Here is a 26,266-nt window from a genome sequence, read left to right on the forward strand (position 1 = left end):
TGCAACTCTATGGGGTGCGAGCCGAAACGAGCAAGGTTATTCTGCCCAAAATACCAGCATTCTGGCAGGAACATATTGACTTATCGATTAGGCCCCTTTATGCGCCTCCTAATCTGTGTTGACCTATCTGTATTTAAAACAACAGTTAATAGAATGAACTTGGTGTTAGTGTGTTTTTTTGACACATTGCGGTCACTGAAAGGCATGGCATAGATTTAGCAAACGCTTATTTGCAGTTGGTGTAATGGTTAGCATTACTGCCTCACAGCACTAAAGTCTTGGGTTCAATTACCACCATAACCCTGTGTGGAGTATGAATATTCTCCCGGCACTTGCTTGGGTTTTCTCTGGGTACTCCAGTTTCCTCACACAATCCAAAAATATAATGGTAGGTTAAAAAATTATTACTACAGTGAGTGTGTGTGTGTGATAGGGAATGTACAGTAGATTGTAAGCTCCACTGAGGCAGGCACTGATGTGAATGGCCAAATATTCTCTGTAAAGTGCTGTAAAACATGTCTGTGCTATATAAATAACTGGTAATAAATTACACAACTCCTTCCTAATCAATTGTACGTTTCTTCAATCATACAGGTAGAGTGTGAGCCTTTGTGTACAGGACACTTTTTGTTTTTAATATTTTGTAGTGTGCCTTTTTATTGATGTGTGTTTTTGTGTTTTCTTTTATGATGTATTTTTGTTGCAATGCAGTGTGCAAACATTGTGCTGTTAAATGAATAAGTAGGTTTATGTCTAGTAAAGTCTATGTCAAGTCCTGTGGGTGTAAAATGAGTCCAGCTCCAGCAGGTCAGCATCTGTGTCAGTTTTAGGACAGAAAAGTACTGTAGATATGCCATCATTTAAATATTAATGTACATACAAAATGAAAGTACTAGTTGAGTTCAATTAAATACAAACACTTGTTGTCCTCTCAGTTAAAAATGTAAATGGGAATTTTCTTTCCTGCCATGGACCAATCATCTGCTATGGATATATTTACGTGAACACATCCTCCATATTGGCCATTCCGCCTCTTTGTAAGGAGGCAGAAGTGCAAATACCTCTGAAGAATGCACAAAAGGAAAGAGTATTTTTATGCTTGTGCAGTGCAAAAAAAATGTGGTTACAGAAATCTCTACATAGGGAATACAACTCCATGCTTTACGCTTAGGGCTGGTTGGCCAGCAGCCTTGGGTGCCAAAGCCTAGTGTTTGTAGTGCGAATTTTGGGGGGACACCACATTTTTAAAGTGCTGGTTGTATTTCTGGGGTGGGGTTATTATTTATTTATTTTTTCAGAGCGCATGCAAGATCGGAAGAGTATAAATCCCCGTGAGTGAGGACGAAAGTGGAGGTTTCTGCCCACACTTTCCACGAAAATAAGAGAGACAGAATGCATTTTATATGCAAGTAGTAAATTAAACCTCCGAGTCTGTGGTCTGCCTCCGGACAATTATGGATTAAGGTTTTTAGTGAGATAATGGGGGGAGGAGTTAAGAGGGGGTCAGCCTATTGAATGGTGTTGTGGGAGGGGTTTCAGGGCCATATTGTGGAGTGATTCAGAATCCATTTTAGTGTGTTCTAGCTTGGAAATCAGTTCCTGCCCGCCATCCCTTGAATTTTTGTTTTGTTAGGTGTCGGCTTTGTTATGGCGGGACAGAACGGTTGCAGTCGCTATCTGTCTTTGGAGCTTGAGGTGCTCTCCCTTCCAATGCATGGCTTAGGCTGATTATACCCTACTGGGGTCAGCGGCAACCACCTAGCCAGGTGGGCCTTATGTTGTGTCATTGGGGTGGGAGGATGGTAATGGGCTGGCTGCTCGCCACCCATTTGGTAGATCTGAATGAGTGTTCAGATAGTGATATTGCTTAGTGGGGCCGTTCTTCCTGCGCCACCATACTATGTCTATTCTTTCCTTCTTCTACCTTTACTTAGTTAATTGAAAACCTAAATAGTACAGTAGGTTAAATAGTTAAATAGTTTATAATTCAATAAAGCTGACCTTTCTTTCCCCTTAAGTAAGTCTCCGTGTCTTTCTTTCATTATGGTTAAAGTGTTAAGATGTTTTACCCATGTTAGTAAGAGGGAGCACATATCAGACGATGGGGAATTTAGAAAGTTGGCCCCTTGCGGGCTCGGTGGCTCGCTTCACTCACCACAAGAATATATTCCCCCTCTATGCCCACTTGGATGGTAGGAATGACGTTGGACACTGAGAGATGACGTCATCATACAGAAACAGAAGGGGATCTATCTCTTCCCATGCAAGATCCGTGCTGGCGATTGTCATCATCAAGAAGGAACTCCTATGACTCCTTCAACTTTGCATCACTCATAAGGTGCACCAATACTGTACACTCTTACCAGGGGCGGGCTGGGGCAGGGTGCCATGTGCTCCCCGAGCCGCTGCCTCAGCAGGAAAACCCTGGTGGTCCAGTGGTTGATGTGGTTGCGGCCGAGATCCGACTGTCACTGTGCCTGTCGGCATTTATAGCCGCATGAAGCTGCTGCATCACACAAATTCCTTTAACCTAACCTTTCAGTAAGCGGCGGGTGGCTTTCAGCTACTTTCTGTCCTACAGGGCTATGGAAGCCCTGTAGGACCAAAGTTAGTGACAACCCAGACCAGTGGCGTAACAATGGCCCCCCGTAACCCCCACGGTTGCTTGGGGACCGTTGCTTCGCCACTGAACTGATCAGAGGCTAAGGAAACTTCCTATCACTTCAGAGGCCAGTGATCCCCATGATGCAGTGCGCGGGTGACGTCATGACATGAGGAGCATGCACGACCATGCCTGCTGGATCAAGTTAGATCCAGTCAGCACGGCAGCGCGAGCGACAGCCAGGACGAATGCCACATGGAGTCAGGTAAGTAATGGGATCAGGTTAGTACTGGGTAGGCACTACTTTAATGGGTTCAACTACAGGGGCACTACTTTAAGGGGCACAACTACAAGGGGCATGGCATATGGGCACCACTACAGGGGGCAATGTATATGGGTTCAACTACAGGGGCACTGCAGGTGGGCACAACTACAGGGGGCAATGCATATGGGCACACCTACAGGGGGCAATGCATTTCAGCTCAACTACAGGGCGCACTGCATATGGGCACAACTACATGGGGCACTGCATATGGGCACAACCGCAGGGGGCATTGCATAATTGGCACTACTACAGGGAGCAATGCAAAGGGGCACTACAGTAGAAGGCATTGCAAAAGGGGCACTACAAAAGAGGGCATTGCATAAGGGGCACTGCTACAGGGGGGCCTGCATAATGGGCACTGCTACAGGGGGCATTGCATAAAGGGCACTGCTACAGGAGTCGTTGCATAAGGGGCACAACTACAGGGGGACTACTACATGGGGCGCTGTATAAGGGTACTAACTTGATACATGCAGAGTTTACAGGTTATAAGCTATGCTCCTAATAATCTGGTTCTACACGGACATAGAAACTGTGCAACCTGTCTTGAGCTGAGGTGACAGACTGGCAGGAGTGGAGAGGAGGGTTGGTGAAGTAGATCTTTCAGGGTCAGATGTAATGGGCATTACTGTGTGGCATAATGTGTAAGGGGCATTACTGTGTGGCACAATGTGCTATTAGGGGTATTACTTAGTGTTGCATAATGTGTTAGAAAGGGCATTGCTGTGTGGCATTATGTGTAATAAGGGGCATAATGTGTAAGGGACATTACGGTGTGGCATAATGTGTTGTAAGGGGCATTACAGTGTGGCATAATGTGTTATAGGGGCATTACGGCGTGGCATAATTTGTTAAAAGGGCATTACTGTGTGTCATAATGTGTTATACGTGGCATTATTGTGTGGCATAATGTGTAAGGGGCATTACTGTTTGGAATAATGTGTTGTAAGGGTCATTACATTGTGGCATAATGTGTTATAGGGGAATTAAGGTGTGTCATAATTTGTTATAAGGGACATTACTTTTAGTGTGTCATAATGTGTAAGGGACATTACTGTATCCTGAAACCACACACTTTAAATGTTGTCACTTGGTGTGTTTGTTTTTTGGTTTGGGGGTGCGCCTGAAACATTCTGGCAGGGGGAAGCAAAATTTATAGTTACGCCGCTGACCCAGACTGTGATAAGGCCGGGCATATAAAATATATAGCATATACAGCCTGCCCCCTCTCCTCCGTTCGGCCAGATGCTGAGTTGTCGATACGTCTGGTGGTGGAGCACATCTTGGGCCTGATTCAAAGGTGGACGATGTTGTGGGATCGGATGCAAATGGACAATGTTTTTTTACACAGCGCGACTGCAGCTATTTGCTAATGCTGCAGCCGATGGAATTTGTACTGTGTAGATTAAGTGCCCATTAATTGTGCTAATCGCTTTGCACAAAAAGTTGCTCCATCGGACAGACATCATCGGACATTGCACCAGCCCTATGGAGGCGCAGAAAATCCTTCTGAACATGGCTGCCAAAATCTGTGCAACTGTGGAAAAAGCAGCACTCGCTGGCAGCGACACACCCACTACATGCCCACGTCTGGCTAGCCACCTCTATTACTTCCCAGGAACGCCCATAGAAATTCACTCCTTGCGTCCAAATCGTTCTGCCTCTCCGAGCGCTAACCATCGGAAAACTATGCATAGTGCAACTCACAAGCGTGTGCAGACATAAAACATCGGCTGCTTGCACCTGACAATGCCACTAAATGCACATCTGAATCAGGCCCAATATGTGTTCAACTCATCATCAGCCTCATTATGGTTACCCACACTTTGAGGATGATTCTGAGCCGGATGCAGGGAAAGCATCGGGCACATCGGGAGTTTTCCCCTTTGAGCATGCATCTGAGGTGCACAGCGCATGCGTCTTGATGATTACCACAGGGAGACGCAGATCAATATTGCATGGGGATCCATGCAATTTTGATAGGTATTTCTGGGTAGTAACTGAGGGGGTGGCTAACAGATGGGGGATACACCCCCATTTTTAGTTATGTGTATCTGTATTGTGACTCTTATGCAGTGCCCCTAATGCAGTGCCCCCAGTAGTTTTGTCCCATATGCAGCGCCCCCTGTAGTTTTGTCCCATATACATGGCCCCCTAAAATAAGTGCTCCTTATGCATGGCCCCCTAAAGTAGTGCCCATTATGCATGGTCCCCTAAAGTAGTGCCCGTTATGCATGGCCCCCCTAAAGTAGTGCCCGTTATGCATGGCCCCCCTAAAGTAGTGCCCCTTATGCATGGCCCCCTAAAGTAGTGCGCCTTATGCATGGCCCCCTAAAGTAGTGCCCATTATGCATGGCCCCCTAAAGTAGTGTCCGTTATGCATGGCCCCCAGTAGTTTTGTCCCTTATGCAGTGCCCCCTGTAGTTTTGTCCCATATGCATGGCCCCCTAAAGTAGTGCCCCTTATGCACGGCCCCCTAAAGTAGTGCGCCTTGTGCATGGCCCCCTAAAGTAGTGCCCATTATTCATGGCCCCCTAAAGTAGTGCCCATTATGCATAGCCCCCTAAAGTAGTGCGCCTTATGCATTGTCCCCTAAAGTAGTGCCCATTATACATGGCCCCCTAAAGTAGTGCCCCTTATGCATGGCCCCCTAAAGTAGTGCACCTTATGCATGGCCCCCTAAAGTAGTGCCCATTATGCATGGCCCCCTAAAGTAGTGCGCCTTATGCATGGCCCCCTAAAGTAGTGCCCATTATGCAAGGCCCCTAAAGTAGTGCCCCTTATGCATGGCCCCCTAAAGTAGTGCACCTTATGCATGGCCCCCTAAAGTAGTGCGCCTTATGCATGGCCCCCTAAAGTAGTGCCCATTATGCATGGCCCCCTAAAGTAGTGTCCGTTACGCATGGCCCCCTAAAGTAGTGTCCGTTATGCAGTGCCCCTCTGCCCCCAGTACTTACCTCACCTCCACGCTGGCTCCCACTCCGGCTGGCTCCCGCTTCGCCGCTGCTTTGGCTGGATCTGTCTAGATCCAGCAGGGCAGGCTCCTCACATCGCGCGGGTGACGTCATGACGTCACCCGCGCAGTGCATCACTGGGAACGCTGGCCTCTGAAGTGATCGGAGGCATCTTTAGCCTCCGGTAGCTTCAGTGGCCAGTGTTCACAGTGCAGGGAGCCGCAGAGGTCGGAGACGGAGTGCTGTCTCTGTCTCTGAAAAAAAAACTTTGGATCGTCGGGGGGGGTTTCTGGGTACTCAGAAAGCCCCCCTGCGTGCGCGGGTGGGTGTCAGCGACTGCGTCTAAAGACGCAGTTCCACTGACAAAGGCAGCCAAGGTCCCTTCAACATTCTGCACCTGCTATAGGCAGGTGCAATGTCTGAAGGTGCAGCCGATGGTCCGTCGATAGTGCGTCTTTGCACACACAGTGGCAGATTTGCGCCGCTGATACTGGGTGTCTTAATAGGACGCCAAGTGGCCACGGCATTAACATAAAGATGCAGTAGTAGCTCCAACCTTGTCCACTTCTAAATCACCCTCTTTGTAGAGTTGGACTTACTGTGGTCACTAGTTCTTACCATTTACAGTTGGACATATTGGGCCGCATTCAATTAGAAGTGAAAAGCCCTTTTCAGCGATACTTTTTCGCCGATTACGTAATTTCATTTATCCCCGTATTCAATTTGGCTGACTTTTTGCCGGTGCGAAAAGTCAATGCAACAGACCTGGCGAATAAGTATCCCCATTGAATAAGTGGCGAGAAAAAGTGCAGAATTGGGGTTTTGGGGTGCAGACTTCCAAAAACCACCCTGCACCCCTTGGACAGTCCCCTAAAAGTAATCTGTGTCAAAAAAATTAAAAAGTAACTTTGGACACCCCAAAAAAGTACTTTCATTTTGGGGGCGAAAAAAAAAATCTAATTTGGGGGACAAACTTAAAAACTAGCGAAATAATCTCCAGGGGGTCCCCAAGTATGCCCCAAGTGTTTTTTTTGATTGCAGGTGTTTGCGGCAGGTGGATTTTTAACGTTTTTTAAAACTTCACATTGGCAACTTCAAGATATGCTAGCACCCATTTGTATGTACCCCAAATTTGATGGGACTAGTTATTTTGCCAAAAAAAACTGCTAAATGCTATTCTTCACCACCTTCTTAAAAACGCAAAACAGCACCTATTGTGACCGTTTAAAGGCCCCACTTACCATTAGCAGGGCTATTCGGGGGTACCCATAGTGATCCCCATGTCAGTGCATCTTTTGGGGGGTGACAGGCTGATTTCCCCAAAACTGACAGAACTTTTTGCCGATTTCACTTTCGCTGGGTCCCGTTTTCGCTGATTTCAAATTGAATGCGGGGATAAGCCGGGACGAGTGCGATACTTTTTCGCACCCAAAACCAGCGATGACGGCGAACTGCCTTTTCGCTCCAAATTGAATACGGGCCTTTATGTTAACCGTTTCTTAGTATCTACAGGTGAACTTACTATGGCCATCAAGTATCAGCTCTTTACCTCTTATTGCTGGCATACTGGCTTTTGCCTCCCAGAGCCAGCCAGAACTCATCTGGTTCCTGGCCCTCAGCTAACACCACCTTCTCACCCTTGGAAATCAGGTCAGCAACAGTCTTGGCCATTTCTCTCTCATCACCACTACAGCCCTGTGGGACAAAAAGAAAAAGATACACTCAGAATTAATTTACTGTCTAAAGGTTGCTTATTGCATTTTATATTTAAATACCTAATATCAGGAGATCATTGGCCCTCATTCAGAGCCGCTCGTTAGCGGCAGTACGCTCGTTCCGAGCGATGTTTGCACATCTGCGCATGCGTACGGTTTTTAGTACGCATGCGCGAACCAGTCAGTGCGGCCAAAAATCGTTTGTACGCTATATAGCGAGTGCCTGCTATTTTGAGTGACAGAATGAGGCGTATGTGGGTGGTAACAGGGGAAGGTGCTTGAAAATGGGGAGTGGAGATCCGAACGCAGGCGTGCTTAAAGGTCAAAACGGGCGTATTATGGGTGTGCATAATTAATACAGCAGCGTCATTGACCACGTCACTGGGTTATTTTATAACCAGAACTGCTCGCAAATTTGTGGTAGCAAACACCAACCACAAGAATAGCGAGCAGTTCATACGCTGCTCGATGTACTCGATTAATCTAATAAATAGCGGACATGACGTATGGTGCGAGCGGCCAGGGGGCGTTTTTAACAAATAAACGAGCGTATGTTTTGCTCGCTCGTTCAGACTTAGAGGTGTGAACAGACTGCAATGTGCGAACGGATCATTTGAATAGCCACCCTTGTTTTTGAACGAACGACCGCAAATAGCGAACGGCTCTGAATGAGGGCCATTGTCTGTAGAAATATGAATATAACAAAATGCAACTTTATTACAATTTACAATTACTGTATATTAATGGAAGTTAGCAGATTACAATATTCACCCATACTACGGGTTATCTTAATTCCAGTGTATTAGAATCATACTTGGTGGCACAGGTTGTGAGTTTGATCCTAGCACAAGTGTTTATAATTTATAGATTGAAACATAACCTGTTAGAAAAGGTAATACTGGATCCATATGATATCCAATTTGCTTTTGAATAGTGCTCTCTCTTTAAAAAAAAAAAAACATCTTAAACAGTACAAAACTGTCATAATAATTTATAACCAGGGTGTTGCTATAAGAGGGTGACATAGTGGAATGAATACATTATGAGAAAGTACATAGTGATAAGTGTGTGTTTGGGGATAAAAGGGATGACATAAATGGGAGTGTTGGTGGTAGTTTGTTGTCCTGGACTGTTGAGAAGCTTACTGTCCAATTGTTATGCCTGTTGTGTACACATATTTTAAGGACCACTGTAAACCCCAAGATTCACATTTGATATATGAATTGAACCATGAAAGTAAAACACACTGCAGCTCTGTTAAACAATGTAAAGTATTATCAACCCCTTCTATTTATGAGACTGAAATAAGATACAGTTAAAAAAAAAGCAGAGAATGTTTTCATTCGAGCTGCTGTGACATCACTGGCCACACCCCTGGGAACTTTCCAACCAGCATAGTAGTTGTCATTCTCTCCAGATTCATTCATCACATTTGCTGAGCATGGGCGCCACCATCTTGGTTGCGATTACCTGACTGCACTGACCACCCAGAGTCCAGCAACATTGTTCACCTGCTCTGCTTAGCCTATCAGTACTCAGAGGGCCCTATTTAAACCTGGACTTGCACTGTGATCATTGCCAGAAAAACTTTTCTTCCCTGAAGTTCAGTCTTCTGGCTCCTGGCTCCATTTGCATTCTGCTCTTGATCCAGTCCTGTCTCCTGCGTTGCTATACAGTATTCAGACTCATCCGTCTCCTAGGAATCAGTATGATTTACCAGCAGACGGGATGCCCGTCAGAAGACCGACAGCGGCATCCCGATGTTGAAGATCCCAACAGGGGTCAGTAAGTAGGCTTAACCCTCCTCCCTTACCCTAACTCTTCCCGGTGGTGCCTAACCCTAACCTCCCCTTAGTGGTATTAAATCCTTATAAGATTTTCATTTCTATACAGAGTAAATCCTTATAATATTTTAATTTCTATACAGAGTTATCACAAAACAGAGTTCTTTCCTTTTCACTTCAACTCCCCTCAGTGGTACCTAACCCTATCCTTCCCCTGGTGGTGCCTCAACCGAACCCCCCCTTCCCGCACCCTAAATCTAACAGTCCTTAGGCGGTGCCTAACTCTAACCTTCCCCCGGTGGTGCCTAACCCTAACCCCCCCTCTCCACAGCCTAACCCCAAACCTCCCCGCTCAGTGCCTAACCCTACCCCAATCCGGTGGGTCCATAAACCTTGCCCGCATACTTATCTTCGGGATGCCTGCGGTCAGTATTCTGAAGTCCCGCATCCCGTCCGCCGGCATCCTGACTGCATCCCGTCTCCTGCATTGTTTACAGCATTCAGATTCCAGCATCTCCTGCAGCCTCTTTTCAGTGTGCAAAGCACTTCAAACCTTACCTGCAGTCTGCCAAGCAGCTACAAATCTCATCTGCAGTCTGTCTTCTGTATACACTGCTGCCAAGCAGCTTCAAACATCATCTGCAGTCTACTTCAATTGTGCAATGCATTAGACTCTATTACCATCTGGAGTCTGCCTCCAGTGTGCATAGTATCCAACTCCTATATCAGCAGCAGCAGCCTGCCTCCGCTGTAGATACCTGTCTCTGCTCAGAATTCTGCAAATCATATACACTATAATACTTGCTACAGTGACCTGCTTAAAGAGAAGTATCTACAGGCCCTCAAACTTCTAACACTCTCCCACTAGTGCAGCTGGCACCAGGGGTTCCGATCCGAATCATCAAAACCCCTGTGCCATGACAGTTTGTTCTGGCCAAATGGATTTGGCCGGGGATCAGACCCCAAAGACGGCTAGCCGAGTGGAGAATCAAGAAGCTAACCTGGCCAAACCATGCAAATCCTTCAAAGCCTACTCATATGGACTCTATTCAAGCATGTCTGAACAGAAAAACCACACCTCCTATGATTGAACAAGTGAGGTCTCATTCTCCATCCTCGTCATCCAGGTTTTATCTTCGTTCACCAGCCAAAAAAGATGGGAATCCCAAAACATGCAGAGGATTCTTGAATCGATGTAGCATCCACTGAACTACACACATGGAATTTCCCTACAACAAGAACTAAGATCACCTATGTCATATCACTACTCATCCCAGCTGTGAGAAAAATCTGATCCCATCCATTCAGATTATGTTACATTCATAGACACTTTTCAAAGGATGTTCAACAAGCCAGGGAGAACCACCTCAACTGCTTTTTGTAACTATGTCAAGGTTCTCATACTGTGGGATAATACATAGTGCAATTCCAAACTCTGGGCTTGTCACTGTCTTTTGGCAAGGCCTCTCAGATCGAATTAAAGATGAAATGGCTGCCCGGGACTTACATATGAGCTCCTGCCTCACTCCAGAAGAACGTGAGGGGCGCTTCAGAGAAAATATTTACCAATCCTTCTTGACTCATAAGCAGCTGGGAATTTAATGACAGCAACATTGGCTAAGAAATTAGCCATTCCATTAAGAAATTAGCCATTCAATTAATTACAACCTCCACCCCTATCTATCTCACAGCAGTGGATGGGAGTCATATTCCTTATCAATTTGACTCCAGGTTTACCTCCGCCCAGAGGTAGAGTTTATCCTCTCTCTTCCAGAGACTCAGTCCATGTCTAATTACATAGTAGAGAATCTAGATAGAGGCTTCATTCGCTGATCTACCTCTCCTGCACCTGTCAAGAAAAAATATGGAGGACTATGGCCATGTATTTATTATCGGGACCTAAATTATATCACATTTAAAAATAGGTACCGTCCTTGACTCTGATATCAGAACTTTTCGACAGGGTCAAAGGCGCCACCATTTTCACGAAACTAGATCTCAGAGGGGCCAATAATCTTATCCAAATTCTCCAGGGTGATGAGTGGAAGACAGTTTTTAATAACCAGATGGGCACTATGAGTACTTAGTGACGGCATTCAGCCTGTGCAATGCTCCTGCTGTTTTTCAAAGTTTCATCAACGTGACCTGCTCTGTATCAACATGACCTGCTCTATGTCATCATGACCTGCTCTATGTCATCATGACCTCCTCTATGTCATCATGACCTGCTCTATGTCAACGTAGTTGTGTATCTAGATGAAATCCTCACCTTCTTCACTGACATTCAGTCTCAGTGCCAGAATGTGAAAGAAGTACTCGGACAGAGCAGATAGAACAACATGTACTGTAAATTTGAAAACTGTGTGTTTGAAGTGGATTCCATTTTATTCCTTGGGTATATCATCTCTGGCTCTGGTTTACAAATGTATCCAGAAAAAGTCCAGGTGACTATCAACTGGCCTCAAACCACCACTTTGAAAGCAGTTCAGCAATTCCTAGGCTTTGCGAACTATCATTGCACATTTATCCAGGGGTACTTCAATGCTGAAGGGGAAGGTTAGGGTTTGGCTGTGGGAGGGTTGGGTTAGGGTTAGGGGAAGAGATAGAATACTTACCTGCATGCATCAGGATTTCCACCTTTCCGATTCCAATGCCGGGATTCTGACCACTGGCATTATCAGTGTCGGGATTGCGTACCCAACCCTTCATCCTCAGCCAGCCAGATATTACAATGCCTTTTTTGTTGGATGTAGATGCCTCATCTATCGTAGTGGGGCCAGTCCTCTCTCAGAGAGCACCTGATGGTCAGCTACATCCTTGTGGGTTCATCTCTCGAAAGTTTCTACCGACTTGGAAAAATTGTGTCATTGGGGACAAAGAACTGATCGCCATGAAGTTGGCACTTGAAGAATGGAGGCACTTGTTAAAGGGGCATGTTATCCAATTACTATCTAAATGGACCACACAAACTTTCTTCATCTCATCAGCTCAATGCATGAATCTGCATCAAGCCCGCTAGTCCCTACTCTTTTCACGGTTTGACATGCAAGTATCTTTTTGCCTGGGTTCCAGAAACCATTAGGCTGATGCCTTATCATAATCCATGGTGGAGGACGAGAGTCTCTCGGCCACAGAGAAACATACTGTACCATAGTCAATCCGCATTGTGTGGCAGCTGTCACTCAAGTTTCCACCTCTCCTCAGGGGAAGACTTTCATATCTGCAAATCTTTGCAAAAAATTACTTCAGTGGGCTCACTGCTCTCGATTTGCTGGACATGCTGGAGCTCGTAAAACCCAAGAATAACTACTCCAAGGCTAATAGTGGCCCATCAGGATGTGAAGCTATTTGCGGCGGCCTGCTCCAAGTGTGCCCAGCATAAAGTGTCCAGTCAACCATCTGCGGGACAATTTATTGGGTGGGGGGGTGCAATGAAACTTAATCAATGTGTGTTTTAGATTTTTTTTCTGGCTGTGGGGGCAATCATTGATAAATGTTTCATTCTTTTCCTGTGGGGGCAATCATTGAATCATTAGGGGGAATTCAATTCAGCTCAAGTTTGTTAAGCTCTGGTGATGAGTGCCTGGATCTAATCAATTAAACGTGCTGTAAACCCGTGACTGGGGGATTTCTGCTCACAAGCTCATGTGGTGCAACCTGAAATCTACGCTGACTAGTGCCTCGGGGCTAGTTGCAGTCCTAACATGTGCGCTAATGCTGGATACACACCACAGCTGCCTGATGGGGCGTCCGTTTAAAAGATTTGGTAAGTGTTCCTACACAAACGATCTGTGCATATACACTTACCAATCTGCCGCCCAACATGCCTGGCCACAGGAATCAGAAGTGATGTTACTGTCAATGGTTCCTGCAGCCGGAATATGGGTCCGTCAGTGGGTCACCCGTACACACAAGCAGGTCTGCCATGCTATGTCTATGAACTATGTAGTTCTCAAACATATCGAGTGTACACACCTACCAATGCACTACTGATATATTGTTCAAATGATGCATTGACAAGTGTACACCCAGCTTAACAACATCGCGCCCTGGCACTTAAATTGGAAAATGCAGTTTTCCAATGTAATGCCCGGGCTTTAATCACAATAAACTGCATCTCCCAATTTAAGTGCCGTTCGAGATGCAGTCAATTGAATAGTTCCAAAAACTTATCCCCAGAGCTTAACAAAGTCGCGTTGAATCGAATTCCCCCAAATGTGTTTTCATTTTTTCCTGTGAGGCCAATATGTATTTTATATTTTTTCCTGTGGGGGCAATGAATGTCTGTTATTTTTTTCCTGTCAGGGCCAAGTGTGTATTTTTTTTGCCTGTCGTTGGTTTAGGGAGGGGGAGGGAAGGGACACTCCAAAATTTCTTGCACAGGGTGTTATTAGACCTGGGGCTGGCTTAGCTCCCACTAGTGCAGTGGGCCTCAGGGGTCCCAATCCGAATCACCAAAACCCCAATGCAGTGACACATGCTTCACATCTGAGCATTTAATTGTCCTATAATTGTTGCTCAAATTACCATAAAGCCTCGGTATTACCTTTCCACACCACAGATAGCAGATTCCTTTAGTCTTCAGCACAAATACATCATTGGAGTTGAGGGATGATGCCCGAACAGGTACTTCAAAGGCCTTGGTGTTATATTCATTGGTTCCGTGGACATGAAATAATCTGATCTCAGGGGGTATCTCATCATTGTCTGCGCGGGATGTACCACCCTGAATATAGAATGAAATATAAATATTAATCATTTTTCAATCACTATTCAGTAAAAATGAGTCCCTCTCCAATCACAACATAAAATACTCACAGAAGTTTAATAAGTATGATTTTGAGTATGTGCAGAGTCCTAAATCTTGTAATTACATTTTCTGAGAGCAATTGTGTTGTATATACTGATCCTACTCCATAGGCAAATATTGAAACAGCATCTTCATCACAGAAAAATGCTATAAAATAAATACATTTTTAATTTAAAAACAATGTCAAGGGTTTGCAAACCTGTAGACAAAGTGAATGTAAGCATGTTAACTTACCTACAGTATCTTTGCTAAATGAGCTTTTAGTCCTATCTCTTAACCATTAGCTATCGTAACTTAATCGTATTTTGTGCTTTCTAATGAAGAAACTGTATAACAGTTACCTTATATTTAGACAAAGATGCGGTAAAAAATTTTTTAGTATGATTGAATGCCATATGGTTTATGTATCAAGATGTGATTTATTATTCTTATTGCTTGTTTCCATTCTACACACGTTGTGATGTGTGTTTTAATAGACCAGCGTTATGCTAGGTATACAATTCGTGGCTGGTTGGTCTGATTAGTGCACAGTGTGTACAAAGCACACGGAGCCGACTGTCACTCTCAAGCCCCTTACAATGGCTCACGACATCAGGAGAGCTGCACAACATTTGTTGGTCCTGATAGTGTACGACGTATACAGGAAGTTGTATGTTCCCTGAAGTTCAGCTGTCAGAATTTTTTTGTTTTGTTTTTTGGATAGTTCCTTTTATCTTTTAGGTGTGTACCTAGCTTAAGTTTTTCCTACTACCACTGTCAAAGTAACAAACTACATTAAAACAATGTTAAAACTACATTAAAACACAAGTACAAAGAGTCAACTTTAGCTGATTACCATAAACAAGAATTACCCATAGTGCTTATCTGATCAGTTTGCATCCATATATGTAACTAGCTGAAGTACCTGGCATTGCCCGGGTTTAAATCTTGAAGTTATTAAGTTTTATTATGTGTTGTCGTCCAAATCCAGAAGTGGAAGGCCCAGAACTGGCTCCCTGGGCTAAAGCTCTGCACGGCCCACTCCGCTGTGACGTCCGACCAGGACCCAAACCACTCCATTAGGCATCCCAGACTGCCAGCCATCTGTGAAGTTTTCATCCAAATCCATCAAGTGGAAGACCCAGAACAGGCTCCCCGGGTCAAAGTTCTGGCCAGCGTCCTCAGGTCAAACTTCTGCTCAGCGTATGCCAACGGGAGGTCTGACCAGGACCTCAACCCCCTAGTATGTCTTCTGGGATCCAATGTTACGACTCTGTGAAGTTTTCATCCAGGCTCAGAAAAGGCTCCTCTGGTCAAAGTTCTGCCCAGTGTACATCAACGGGAGGTCCAACTGGGACCCTAACCCCCTAAAAATCTGGTCAGGATCCAACTGGACCACCTCACGTTGGTTTCATCCCAATCAGTGCAGGGGTGTCCAAATGCATAACAAACAAAGAGACCAATTCATTTTATATATAAGATTAATAAACATCATTGCTCTGATTTGTATCCATTAAAATTAAAGAGAGACAACCTGTGGTTCTCCAGCAGTTGTTGAACTAAAGCTCTTAAGCTGGGTACACACCTGAACGATATATCTGCAGATGATGGTTGTTCATACACACTGAACAGGGCTGGATTAAGGCTTGCAGGGGCCCCGGGGCAACTAAGTTGTGGGAGCCACTACCAATAAAATTTCCATGGCCCCTCGCAGCTACTACTATACCCCTTACCTTGTCTCCAGACTCTCCACTGACTGGCAAGGTCACCGCATAATACATCATGTCCGTAACACTCCTGGAAACTGACTCCCAGCAGCATTGCGAACATAATCTAGTACACTGCCAGGGGCAAAAACAGGTTTTTGAGTGGTGGGTGAGAGAGGGAGAGAGAAGAAGAGTGCAGCAAAGAGGGAGGGAGAGAGAGAGAGACATAGAGGGAGAGGGAGAGAAAGAGGGGGACAGAGGGAAAGAAGAAGACAAAGAGAGAGAGCATAGAGAAAGGCAGAGGGCGAAAGAGAGAGGTAGGGAGAAAGAGAAAGAGAGGAAAAGAGGGAGAGGAGAGAGGGAGAGAAAGATAAAGAGCGGGATGCAGCAAGCCGAGAAATGTTGTAAAACCCTGAAAATGCGGGTTTGTCTGCATTACTCATATGCACTAAGCATATGGTTGCGGTGGGTAATGCATCTTACTGATGGCGTTACCCATAAAAGCCTATGGGCTTCTATCGGGAGATTGTTGAGAGAGGGATATAATTGGATTCCATCCAGCACCCCCTGCAGCATGTGCAGAAGGACGCCAGAAGGGCTTCTGGGTCATAGACCCGGAAGCCCCTCCACCGCAAAGGGCCACTCTTAGCGACAGAGCGGTCCTTTGCAGGAATCGTCATGCATACTGGCTTTACCAACCGCACTTGCGATGCGATGCATTCCACCCTGCGAGAGAGAGGGAAAGACAAAGGGAGAGAGAGGGAGAAAGAGGGAGGGAGAGCACGATCACACACACGCACACACACTACCTGTTTCAGTTTCATGTTTCTGACAGGGGCGGGCATGACCCGCCCCTTACCCATACACCGGCGAATCGTGGCATTATCATCGAAGGGGGGCGGGACTTTGATCAACAGTCAATGTCATTGCCGGGCCACCAACTGTAGAGATGGAGAAAATCTATCTCCATCGTAAATGAAAACGAAGTTCATCAGTGAGTTACTGTGATCTGTGATCCTGCCAGGAGCCGGTCACGGAGGGTACACAAGGAGTGGGCGAGTTGGAAGATATTTTGAAATGAGTGAAGAGATGTATGTTGGTGTGGTTTGGTTAATAGCCTTATGCGTAAGTAAAAGTATATTTGTATTGAATACGGTAAAACTATTAAAACTGGCAAACAATGGAGGGACATACAGAGCAGAGCAGCAGACGATGAACATTTGGCAAAGAAGATCAGCCTCGCAGCTGCATTCATAAAAGATTGTAATTTATTAGATACATCCAGCGCGGTTCACACCCTTCCTTTTGTTCTAAGCTCTTGTTGGGAGTTGACCACTCCATTGAACCAGCCGCTTGGTCGTCAGTGCCGACTGATCTTCCACTTCCCTTTTCCCCTTCATTTTTATATTGTAATGGCGAGAGCCTGTTATTGGAAAGACCAGTAAGGAGACTATTTCAATAGTCAATGTGGGAAAAAATTAGTGCATGAATTATTAGAGTTTTGCATTGTCTTGTGTGAGATATGGTCGCATTTTGGATATGTTCTTTAGATGTATGTAACATAATTTTTAGACAAATTGAATGTGGGGAATAAAGGACAGTTCAGAGTCAAGGATGACACCTAGGCAGCGAGCTTGTGGGGTAGGGTGGATTGTCAAGTTATCAACAGTGATAGAGAGATCAGGTTGTAACTGTTGTTGGCCAGTGGAAATATAATTAATTCTGTTTTAGAAATATTAAGTTTGAGGTGGCGAGATGACATTCAAGATGAAATGGCAGAAAGACTTTAAGTGACACAGACCAATACAGATGGTGACAAATCTGGGGAGGATAGGTAAATTTGAGTATCATCCACATACAGATGGTACTGAAATCTAAAAGAGCTGATTAGTTTGCCAAGAGAGGTGGTATAGAGTGAGAAAAGCAGAGGACCTAAGACTGAGCCTTGCGGTACTCCAACTAATAGAGGTAGCGAAGAGGAGGCAGAATCAGAAAAACAAACAGTGAAAGAGTGATTAGATAGGTAGGACGAGAACCAAGAAAGAGCTGTGTCCTTAAGACGTAAGGATTGTAGCATTTCTAAGAGTAGAGAGTGGTCAACAGTATCAAAATCAGCAGGGAGATCTAGAAGAATTAGGAGTGAGCAATGGCCTTTAGCCTTGGCAGTGACCAGATCATTCACTACCTTAGTCAGTCTGTGGAGTGTTGGGAATGAAAGCCAGACTGAAGTGGGTCCAATAAGTTGTGTTAGTTAAGAAAGTGTGTGAGACAGGTGTAAACAAGTAGCTTGGAGGGGCATGGGAGCTGGGATGGTAATTATAGAGTGTGTTAGAGTCAGAATTTTGTTTCTTCAGAATGAGAGTAATCCAGGGGCATTTCTAGAGAGGAGGGGGCCCGTGTGCAGTCTCCGACATGGGCCCCCTCCTCTCTGTCCGGGGGCCAGCAGCGCACTGAGCTGTGCGCGGAAAGCAACAGAGTTATAGACTCTGGGCACTAGAGTGCGCCCAGAGTCTATAAAGTATGCGCTGGTCACCGGGAAAATGGCCATGGCGGCCATTTTCCCTGTACTGCGCATGCGCAAACGATGGGAAAATGGCCACAGTGGCCATTTTCCAGTCGTTTTTACATCGCCGGACCCCCACACCGATGTGGGACTCCAGAGAGGTAAATAATACTATGGGTGCAGGGTGTGCGGTGCAGGGCCCCCCTAGACCCAGGGGCCCGTGTACCCTGCACACCCTGCACCCATTATAGATACGCTCCTGGAGTAATCACTGCATGCATGAACAGAGATGGAAAGATGCCAGTAGAGAGAGAGAGATTACAGATTTTAGTTAGGGTTGGGATGAGCACAGGAGGCAGAGCTTTACTAATTTGTGAGGGTATAGCGTCAAGAGGAGAGGTAGTAGAGTAGGAGGATGAAAATAGCGTAGATATTTAATCTTTATTTGTGGGGTCAAATTAAGAGAATATGCCAGAGGGTTCAGGTAGGGAATTGAGTAGGTCACTGGCTGAGGAAGTGCATACCATTTAATTTTGGATCTTATCAGTCTTGTCCTTGAAAAAGGAAGCAAGATCGTGTGCACAGATAGTAGCATGTGAGTTGGGTGAGGGAGATGTAAGAAGTAATTTAAATGTATTAAAAAGTCGCTTGGGGTTAGAGGCTTGAGCAGAGAATAGAAAAAAGTTTGTTTGGCAGTGTCCAGAGCATTACGATAAGAGTTGTATATAGTCTTATATGTAAGGAGGTCGCTTGGAGTACGAGACTTACGCCACTGATGTTCTACTTTACGTGAGAGCTTTTTTAGATGACTTGTTAATTCAGAATGCCACGGTTGACGTCTAAGGCCTGTATTCAATTAGAGGCAAAAAGTCAGAGAAGTTTCGCCTGTCCGACTTTTCGCCTCCTTAGTCTGTTTCAGAGGCGAAAATTTTTCGTGAGCGTCCCCTCTTTTCGCCCTACACAATTCATAAACACACGAAAACAGAAAGTGGCGAATGCGGAACAGGCGGAAAGCACTGTCAGAAGTGGGGAAATCAGTCTGTTACCCCAAAAAAGATGCACTAACAAAGGGAACCAATGTAGATGTGTACTAATAGCCCTAATAAAAGTGTTTAGGGTACTTAAATAGCTTAAATTGCTTCTTATTAGCGTCTTTGTAAAAGTGGTGAAGAATGGCATAAAGCAGTATTTTTTGGTGGAAATAGGTAGTCCAATCAAATTTGGGGTACTTGAAAATGAGTATTTTTGTGTCTCTAAAGTGAACTTTATTAAAAAAAAGTGAAAAACCACCCTCATACATGCACCTGCAATCTCAAAAACACTTGGCCCCTCCTTACAGCCAAGTAAAGTCTATTTCGCTAGTTTTTATAATTGTCCCCCCACTTTTTGCTTTTTTGCCCCCAAAACTAAAGTATTTTTTTGGGGGTGTTCTGTTATTTTTATTTTTTGGTTGATTTGTCCTTTGGGGGGCTGTCCCAAGGGTTCTGAGTTGATTCCCCACGTTTGTACCCCAAAATAACGATTTTGCACTTTTTTTCACCTGCTAATCATAGGAGATACTTTTCCGCCAAGTACATTGCATTGACTATCCGCTTATACGAATTAGTCCTGGAATTGAATATGGAGATACTTTGGAAAGTCAGAATCCGCAGAAGCTTTTGACCAAATGGCACTTTTCGTCTCTAATTGGATACAGACCTAAGTCTACGTGAACTGTGATGGGTAGCTGAAGCTACATCATTGAGGGCTTTTTCTATAATCTGATTAAGTGTGATGCACAGTCTCAGGAGAAGTGAATGTAGAAATTGGTGAGAGTAGTTGTTGTAGAGAGGTGGATAGTTGTTGGAAATTAATAGCAATAATATTTCTGCGGGTTTGAAGAGGCTTGGTTGATTTTAATGACATTGAGGTTGATGTAATGGAGGAGAGTATGCAGGTGATATGGTTGTGATCTGAGTAAGGGAAAGGTGCATTAGTGAAATCAGAAACTGAGCTTAGGGCATGATTCAAATGCACTCGCAGGGGCTGGCTGGCAACTTTTAGCCTGGGGGGCAAATGCATGCAGGTGGCCCTGGCAGAGGAGTAGCGTGTAGCCAGGGTGCCCGGAGCACGTGCATGCTACAGCGCCCGCCCCTCTCAAGTCTTCCAGGGAGGAGGCGGGTCCATATGGAATTAATGTAAAGTAAAAATAAAGATATGGGGCAGCCCCCTGTAGTGGTGCCCATATGCAGTGCCCCCTGTGCCCCAGGAGAGGACCCCCTTATGCAGGCCTCCAGTAGTGCCCCCAGTAGTGATCCTCCTATGCAGTGCCCCTTATATGGTGCCCCCAGTAGTGGTCCCCCCTGTGCAGTGCCCCTTGTGCCCCCATAGTGCCCCCAGTAGTGGTACCCCCTATGCAGTGCCCCCAGTAGTAGTCCCCCCCTTGTAGTGCTCCCAGTAGTGGTCTCCCCCTTGTAGTGAACCCAGTAGTAGTCCCCCCTTGTAGTGCCCCCAGTAGTAGCCCCCCTTGTAGTGCCCCCAGTAGTAAACTCATTATATAGTGCCCCAGTATTGGTCCCCCCTGTGCAGTGCCCCTTGTGCCCCCAGTAGTAAGCCCCTTATATAGTGCCCCCAGTAGTAGTACCCCCTTGTAGTGCTCCCAGTAGGGGCCTCCTCCTTGTAGTGCCCCCAGTAGTAGTCCCGCCCCTTGTAGTGCCCCCAGTAGTAGCCCCCCTTGTAGTGGCCCCAGTAGCAGTCCCCCCCTTGTAGTGCCCTCAGTAGTAGCCCCCCCTGTAGTTCCCCCAGTAGTAGCCCCCCTTGTTGTGCCCCCAATAGTGGTCTCCCCCTTGTAGTGCCCCCCAGTAGTGCTCTCCCCCTTGTAGTGCCCCCAGTAGTAGTCCCCCCCTTGTCGTTCCCCCAGTAGTGCTCTCCCCCTTTTAGTACCCCCAATAGTGCTCTCCCCCTTTTAGTGCCCCCAGTAGTGCTCTCCCCCTTTTAGTGCCCCCCAGTAGTGCTCTCCCCCTTGTAGTGCCACACGTAATAAAAAAAAAAACACTTACCTGAATCCCCACTCCCGCTGCCGCCATCTGCTCCTCCGTTCATCCTCCCGGGCTGACGTCTCTCCCATTACCCACTGCAGGAGCCGGAAGATGGAGCGGCTCCTGCAGTGGGCGCAGCGGCAGTCATTGAGAGTCTGACAGACTGTCATTGGCTGCCACTCAAAACAAACACACAGCTGCCGGCGCCGGCGGTTGTGTGTTAGTCACTGTTTACCACTGACCGAACTCCGTCCGGTCAGCGCTACACGCACGGTGCAGCCTGTGTCACATGGCCCGGGGGGCACATGGCACCCTGCCCCCCGGCTCAGCCCACCACTGCCCACTCGCGAGCGCATTGCGCTCGCAAGCGGGTCGATGGTGGGCCAATGCGCATGCGCGGCATCCGTAATGCGCAAGCCCTGGAGCGAGTGAGAACGTCTCTCGCTCCGGGGCTCACTACCAAACGGGGCGGCTGTCGCTGTTGATCGACAGCTCGCCCCGTTTTGTAGGCGGGGAGGGGGGGGTGGCTGGACAAACGGAGGCATTCCCAAAGGAACGCCTGCCATTTGTGGGCGGCCCTACTGACATAATTTGTGATGTCAGTAGTGAACTTCCTGCTCTATTAGAGCAGGAAGTTCACTCGGGCTTGCGGGAACCGAGACCCTACCACAAGGTACAGCTATGCGAGCGACCTGGAGGCGGATTTTTTTTTTTTTAAATCCACCCTGATTCAGAGCGAGCGTTCGCAAATAGCGAGCGCCTCTGAATCAGGCCCATAGTCTGGTGAATACAAGATCAAGGTAGTGGCCATCCTGATGAGTAGAGGAGTCAGGGCCTGATTCAGAGCCGGACGGTCTGACAAGAGCGCTCGCTCTGAATCTGGCCCGTCCTGCCTAAAATTGGTGCGGTCTCCTGGCCGCTCGCATAGCTGTGGGTGACCACCCACAGCTTATGCGACCGGCCAAAAAGATGGTCGCGATGGTCTCGGGCTTGCGACAAGACCCTTGTGGTAGGGTCTTGTCTGCCACAAGCCCGGAGTGCTTTTGGCTCTATCAGAACCAAAAGCACTCCCACTGACATCACTAGTGATGTCAGTGGGGCCGGCCCCAGACGGTAGGCGTTCCCATGGGAACGCCTCCGTCTGGGCAGCCATGCCCCCAGCACGCCCACCAAAGGGGGCGTGCTGTCAATCACCATCAACAGCGTGCCCCCTTTGGTGCGAGACCCCGAGCGATGGCTTCCCCGTCGCTCGCCGGGTCTCGCGCATGAGCACGACGGAGCAGCCTCCGTCGTGCGCATGTGCATTTGGGTAAGAATGAGACCATCAGTCCATTGGGAGGTGCCAAGAGAGGGGGTTAAGGAGAGTAGTTTGGAGGCATGAGGAGATTGTGGACTGTCAATGGGGATATCGAAATCACCCATAATGATGGCAGAGATGTCTGAGGATAGGAAGTGAGGGAGCCAGGCAGAGAAATGTTCCACACCAAAAATGTTTCAAATATATACTGTTGATTTGAAGGGCCGATATGTTGGCCAGTGTGTACCCAATATAAGCCTACTGGGATTTGTAGATCAACTATATATGAAGATTTATAAGCTGCATAAGACTGAATTACATGACTGTAGATTTGAATTTTAGGAAACAAAATACTGCTTTTGGGTGTTCATATTGTCATATCTGCCCTGATAGAGATTCTTCTGGCACGCAGCACTCACAATGGATCATTCATAGCCAGGGCCAGTTCTAGAGCAAGTGAAGCCCAGAGCAAGAATTACCTTTCACATCTCCTCCCCCCGCACACACCCACTGTCCCCATAGCATCACACACACTCACTGCCCCGTAGCCCAGAGCCGTAATTAGACAGTTTGGTGCCCTGTGCCAGAAAGAGTATTGGTGCCCCGCGCCCCCATTTTTTTTAAAATATGGACATTAGTAATGCAATAAGGGGGCGTGGCCTCAAGGGTAAGGGGTGTGACAAATCCAATTTGTTCCATACAAAGATTAAAGGGTACCATTCCCTTTGTACAAACTGCCAGAGCCACTGTTATCCGGGTGTCACTGCCAAATACAGTGTGAATCCAATGGCTGCAGTGGTGATACACAATAATTATGCAAATAATAAATCACCAGCTCTAGATTTAGGAGAAAGCTGGTGAAGCTGCACCTGCAGCGGGATTATTTCCATCAGAACAACCGTGCCCGAGTCTGAAGCCACGAAGTCAGCAGTGTAGATCACTGACGGAAGGTATAGAAAGAGTGCTGCTTGTAGTGTATGTACCCTGCACCAGCAGCTGAACTCACCAGCAAGGGTACTCGATGTGGTGTGTTGGTAATACTGCTCTTAGGTCGGAAAACGGTGGCTGTGTTCAGAGCCAGATTTATCTCTTTGCATTTTTATTTTAGTGTAGGAGAGGAACCTGTGCTGACAGGTGGATGTGGGGAGGCACGGGAAGCAGTGTCTGTGGACCACTCACTAGTCTGCCCCATGCCTATCCCCATGTGTCAGGGCACTTCAGAGGTACCGGGGAACACCCACTCTAGATCTCTGAAGTGTGTGTGTAGAGAAACTCCCCAGCCACCCCCTGCACTTTCCCTGTCCACCGGGCTGGGTGCATTCTCCCCAAGGGACATTCTCACAGACACCATGCTCCGGCTCACATGCCGCCATCTTGGACATCCCGCCCACCGTGGCAGTTTCCACACACAGACTTAGATATAGTAATGGGATGCGCTGGAGACCAGGCCTGCGGGGGGCGAGCAGTGGGCACACCAAAATCACAGCTCAATTTCATTGTCCTCTGCTCTGGCTGTGTTAACCTTGCTTTGGGGATGTTGCAGGCAGCAGAGGGGATGGAGTGGGAGTCAGCCAGGGAGGAGATGGGAAGGAGGGGAGGGGTGGGGGAGTGATCAGAAACAGACCAAGACAATGCCGGTGATAGAAGAGCGGAGGAATGGCAGAAATCGATCTCTGCAGGGGCCAGCTGGGCTACCAGAAACACTGCAAGTGAAATTGAATAAAATCTGAAATTTGACAGGTGCCATCAAACAGGGCTCCCTGCCTTGCGGCGCTCTGTGCGATGGCACATGTTGCACCAACCTAGTTACAGCCCTGCCATAGCCGCACACACACTTACTGCCCACATAGCCTCACACACATTCACTTCCCCCATAGCCTCACACACTCACTGTCCCCATATCCTCACACACTCAGGGGTGCCGAGAGGGATGGGGTGCTTGTACTATTTACCCTGGCCCGGGCTTTGCTGGAGGGGCCCGATGATTGCCCTGGAGGTGAGGGGAACATTATCAGGTACCAACCATTCCCTTGTGTCAGCCACACCCTCGCCTGGAAGCTGACCAATCTTATTGTGGATTGTCATGTGCCCTACATGACAATAAGGCTTGGAACGAACCAGACGCGTTGGACTCAGGACGGGGTGTGCATGCGCGGGGAGTGGGACATGGCACTGCTGCCTTAGTGCCACTTTTGGTAGAAGTTCAGAGCTGGCACACCTAGGGCAATACACTTATGCAGAGCATAGTGTTTTTTTAAATATTTTATTTAGCCACAGCCCCCCCCCAGTACCCCATCTTTCAATGGCCCTCATAGCCTCACACAGTCACTGTCCCAAAGGCCTCACACACACACACACACTGCCACATATCTTCATACAAACACTGCCCCCATAGCCTCACACACACTGCGCCCAGAGCCTCACACACACACTGCCCTCATAGCCTCACACAGTCACTGTCCCCATAGCCTCACATACGCACACTGCCCCCATAGACTCACGCACTCACTGAGTCATAACCTCACACACTCACTGCCCCCTTAGCCTCACACACACTGCCCCCTTAGCCTTGCATTATTCTGTGTTGTGGTGAGCTAGGAGTCAGCCCGCAGCCCGGCAATGTAGAGGAGGAGAAGGTGGAGGTAGGCTGTGGTGCGACCTTGAAGTGGTAGGAAGGGCAGCCTGTGACACACTACCAGTGACATCACCAGCACAGCACCTTTGTATTCCCGGGAAAATTTCTGTGGAAAACCTGGGCGACGTCTGTTCCCGAAGATGAGCCCAGTGCGGCCCTGACCAGTGGTTCAGCCGCCGCCTGGGGGCGCAGGGCTGTGCATTTCCATGCTACGGTGCTCCAGACAATCGGCCTTTTAGCCACCCCTGAAGGTAGCATGTGAATAAGTGATAATGCTACCAGCTTACTCCTATCAATGTACATGAGATTCACACGTGTATATTAGAAAACAAGGCAAACATCAAAACAGACCAAATAGAGTAATTGAGGGGTGGAATGGACCATTGAATGGATGACTCTCTCCATGTGAGAGAGGGAGAAAGAGGGCTGAGGGAGAGGGAGGAGAGGGAAGGATAGAGGGAGGGAGGGAGGGAGGGAGGGAGGGAGGGAGGGAGGGAGGGAGGAAGATAATTCTCTCCATGACTACAACCTCTGAGTGTGAGGTCATATAGCCTTGAACTATTTTATTCCCTTGTCCATAGAGTGTTCCTTACCTCATACACCACCATCTTCCCTTTGAACATAGCCATGAGGTGCGAGGGCTCCTTTCCCATAGTCACGCGCACCTGAACAGGTTGCCCATCATACTGCTGATCCAGGATCACAGCCTGATACGCGGATGCAGCAATCTCATCTTGAGTGGCGTGGCGGCCCTGTTCAGAGTCACAGGTGAGTGTGAAACCAGGTTATACTATCTAGGCAAGTTGAATTAATGCCACAGTTCATAACTGAGTAAAGATGAATGAGCATCTCTTTAGAAATAATTCACAATCAACCAATTTTAAATAAAAGAAAGAGTTGATTGGTATAATAATTATAAGGGAAGCATGGGCAGCACAA

The 26,266-nt window shown here is 47.0% G+C and overlaps 1 protein-coding gene across 1 annotated transcript in view; it reads right to left on the bottom strand.

The window, feature by feature from the left end:
- VIL1 (villin 1) overlaps nucleotides 1–26,266 on the bottom strand; it is a 129,900-nt gene that overhangs the window by 56,151 nt on the left and 47,483 nt on the right. Inside the window, exons 13-15 of the mRNA XM_088472416.1 lie at nucleotides 25,921–26,079; nucleotides 13,927–14,106; nucleotides 7,431–7,576 (exon numbers count right to left, since the gene is read on the bottom strand). Coding sequence (XP_088328542.1) covers nucleotides 7,431–7,576; nucleotides 13,927–14,106; nucleotides 25,921–26,079 — 485 coding nt within the window. The remainder of the gene's footprint in view (nucleotides 1–7,430; nucleotides 7,577–13,926; nucleotides 14,107–25,920; nucleotides 26,080–26,266) is intronic.

This window comes from Taudactylus pleione, unplaced genomic scaffold (assembly GCF_031769625.1).
Source record: "Taudactylus pleione unplaced genomic scaffold, aTauple2 ptg000122l, whole genome shotgun sequence".
In the NCBI taxonomy this organism is placed as follows: domain Eukaryota; kingdom Metazoa; phylum Chordata; class Amphibia; order Anura; family Myobatrachidae; genus Taudactylus; species Taudactylus pleione.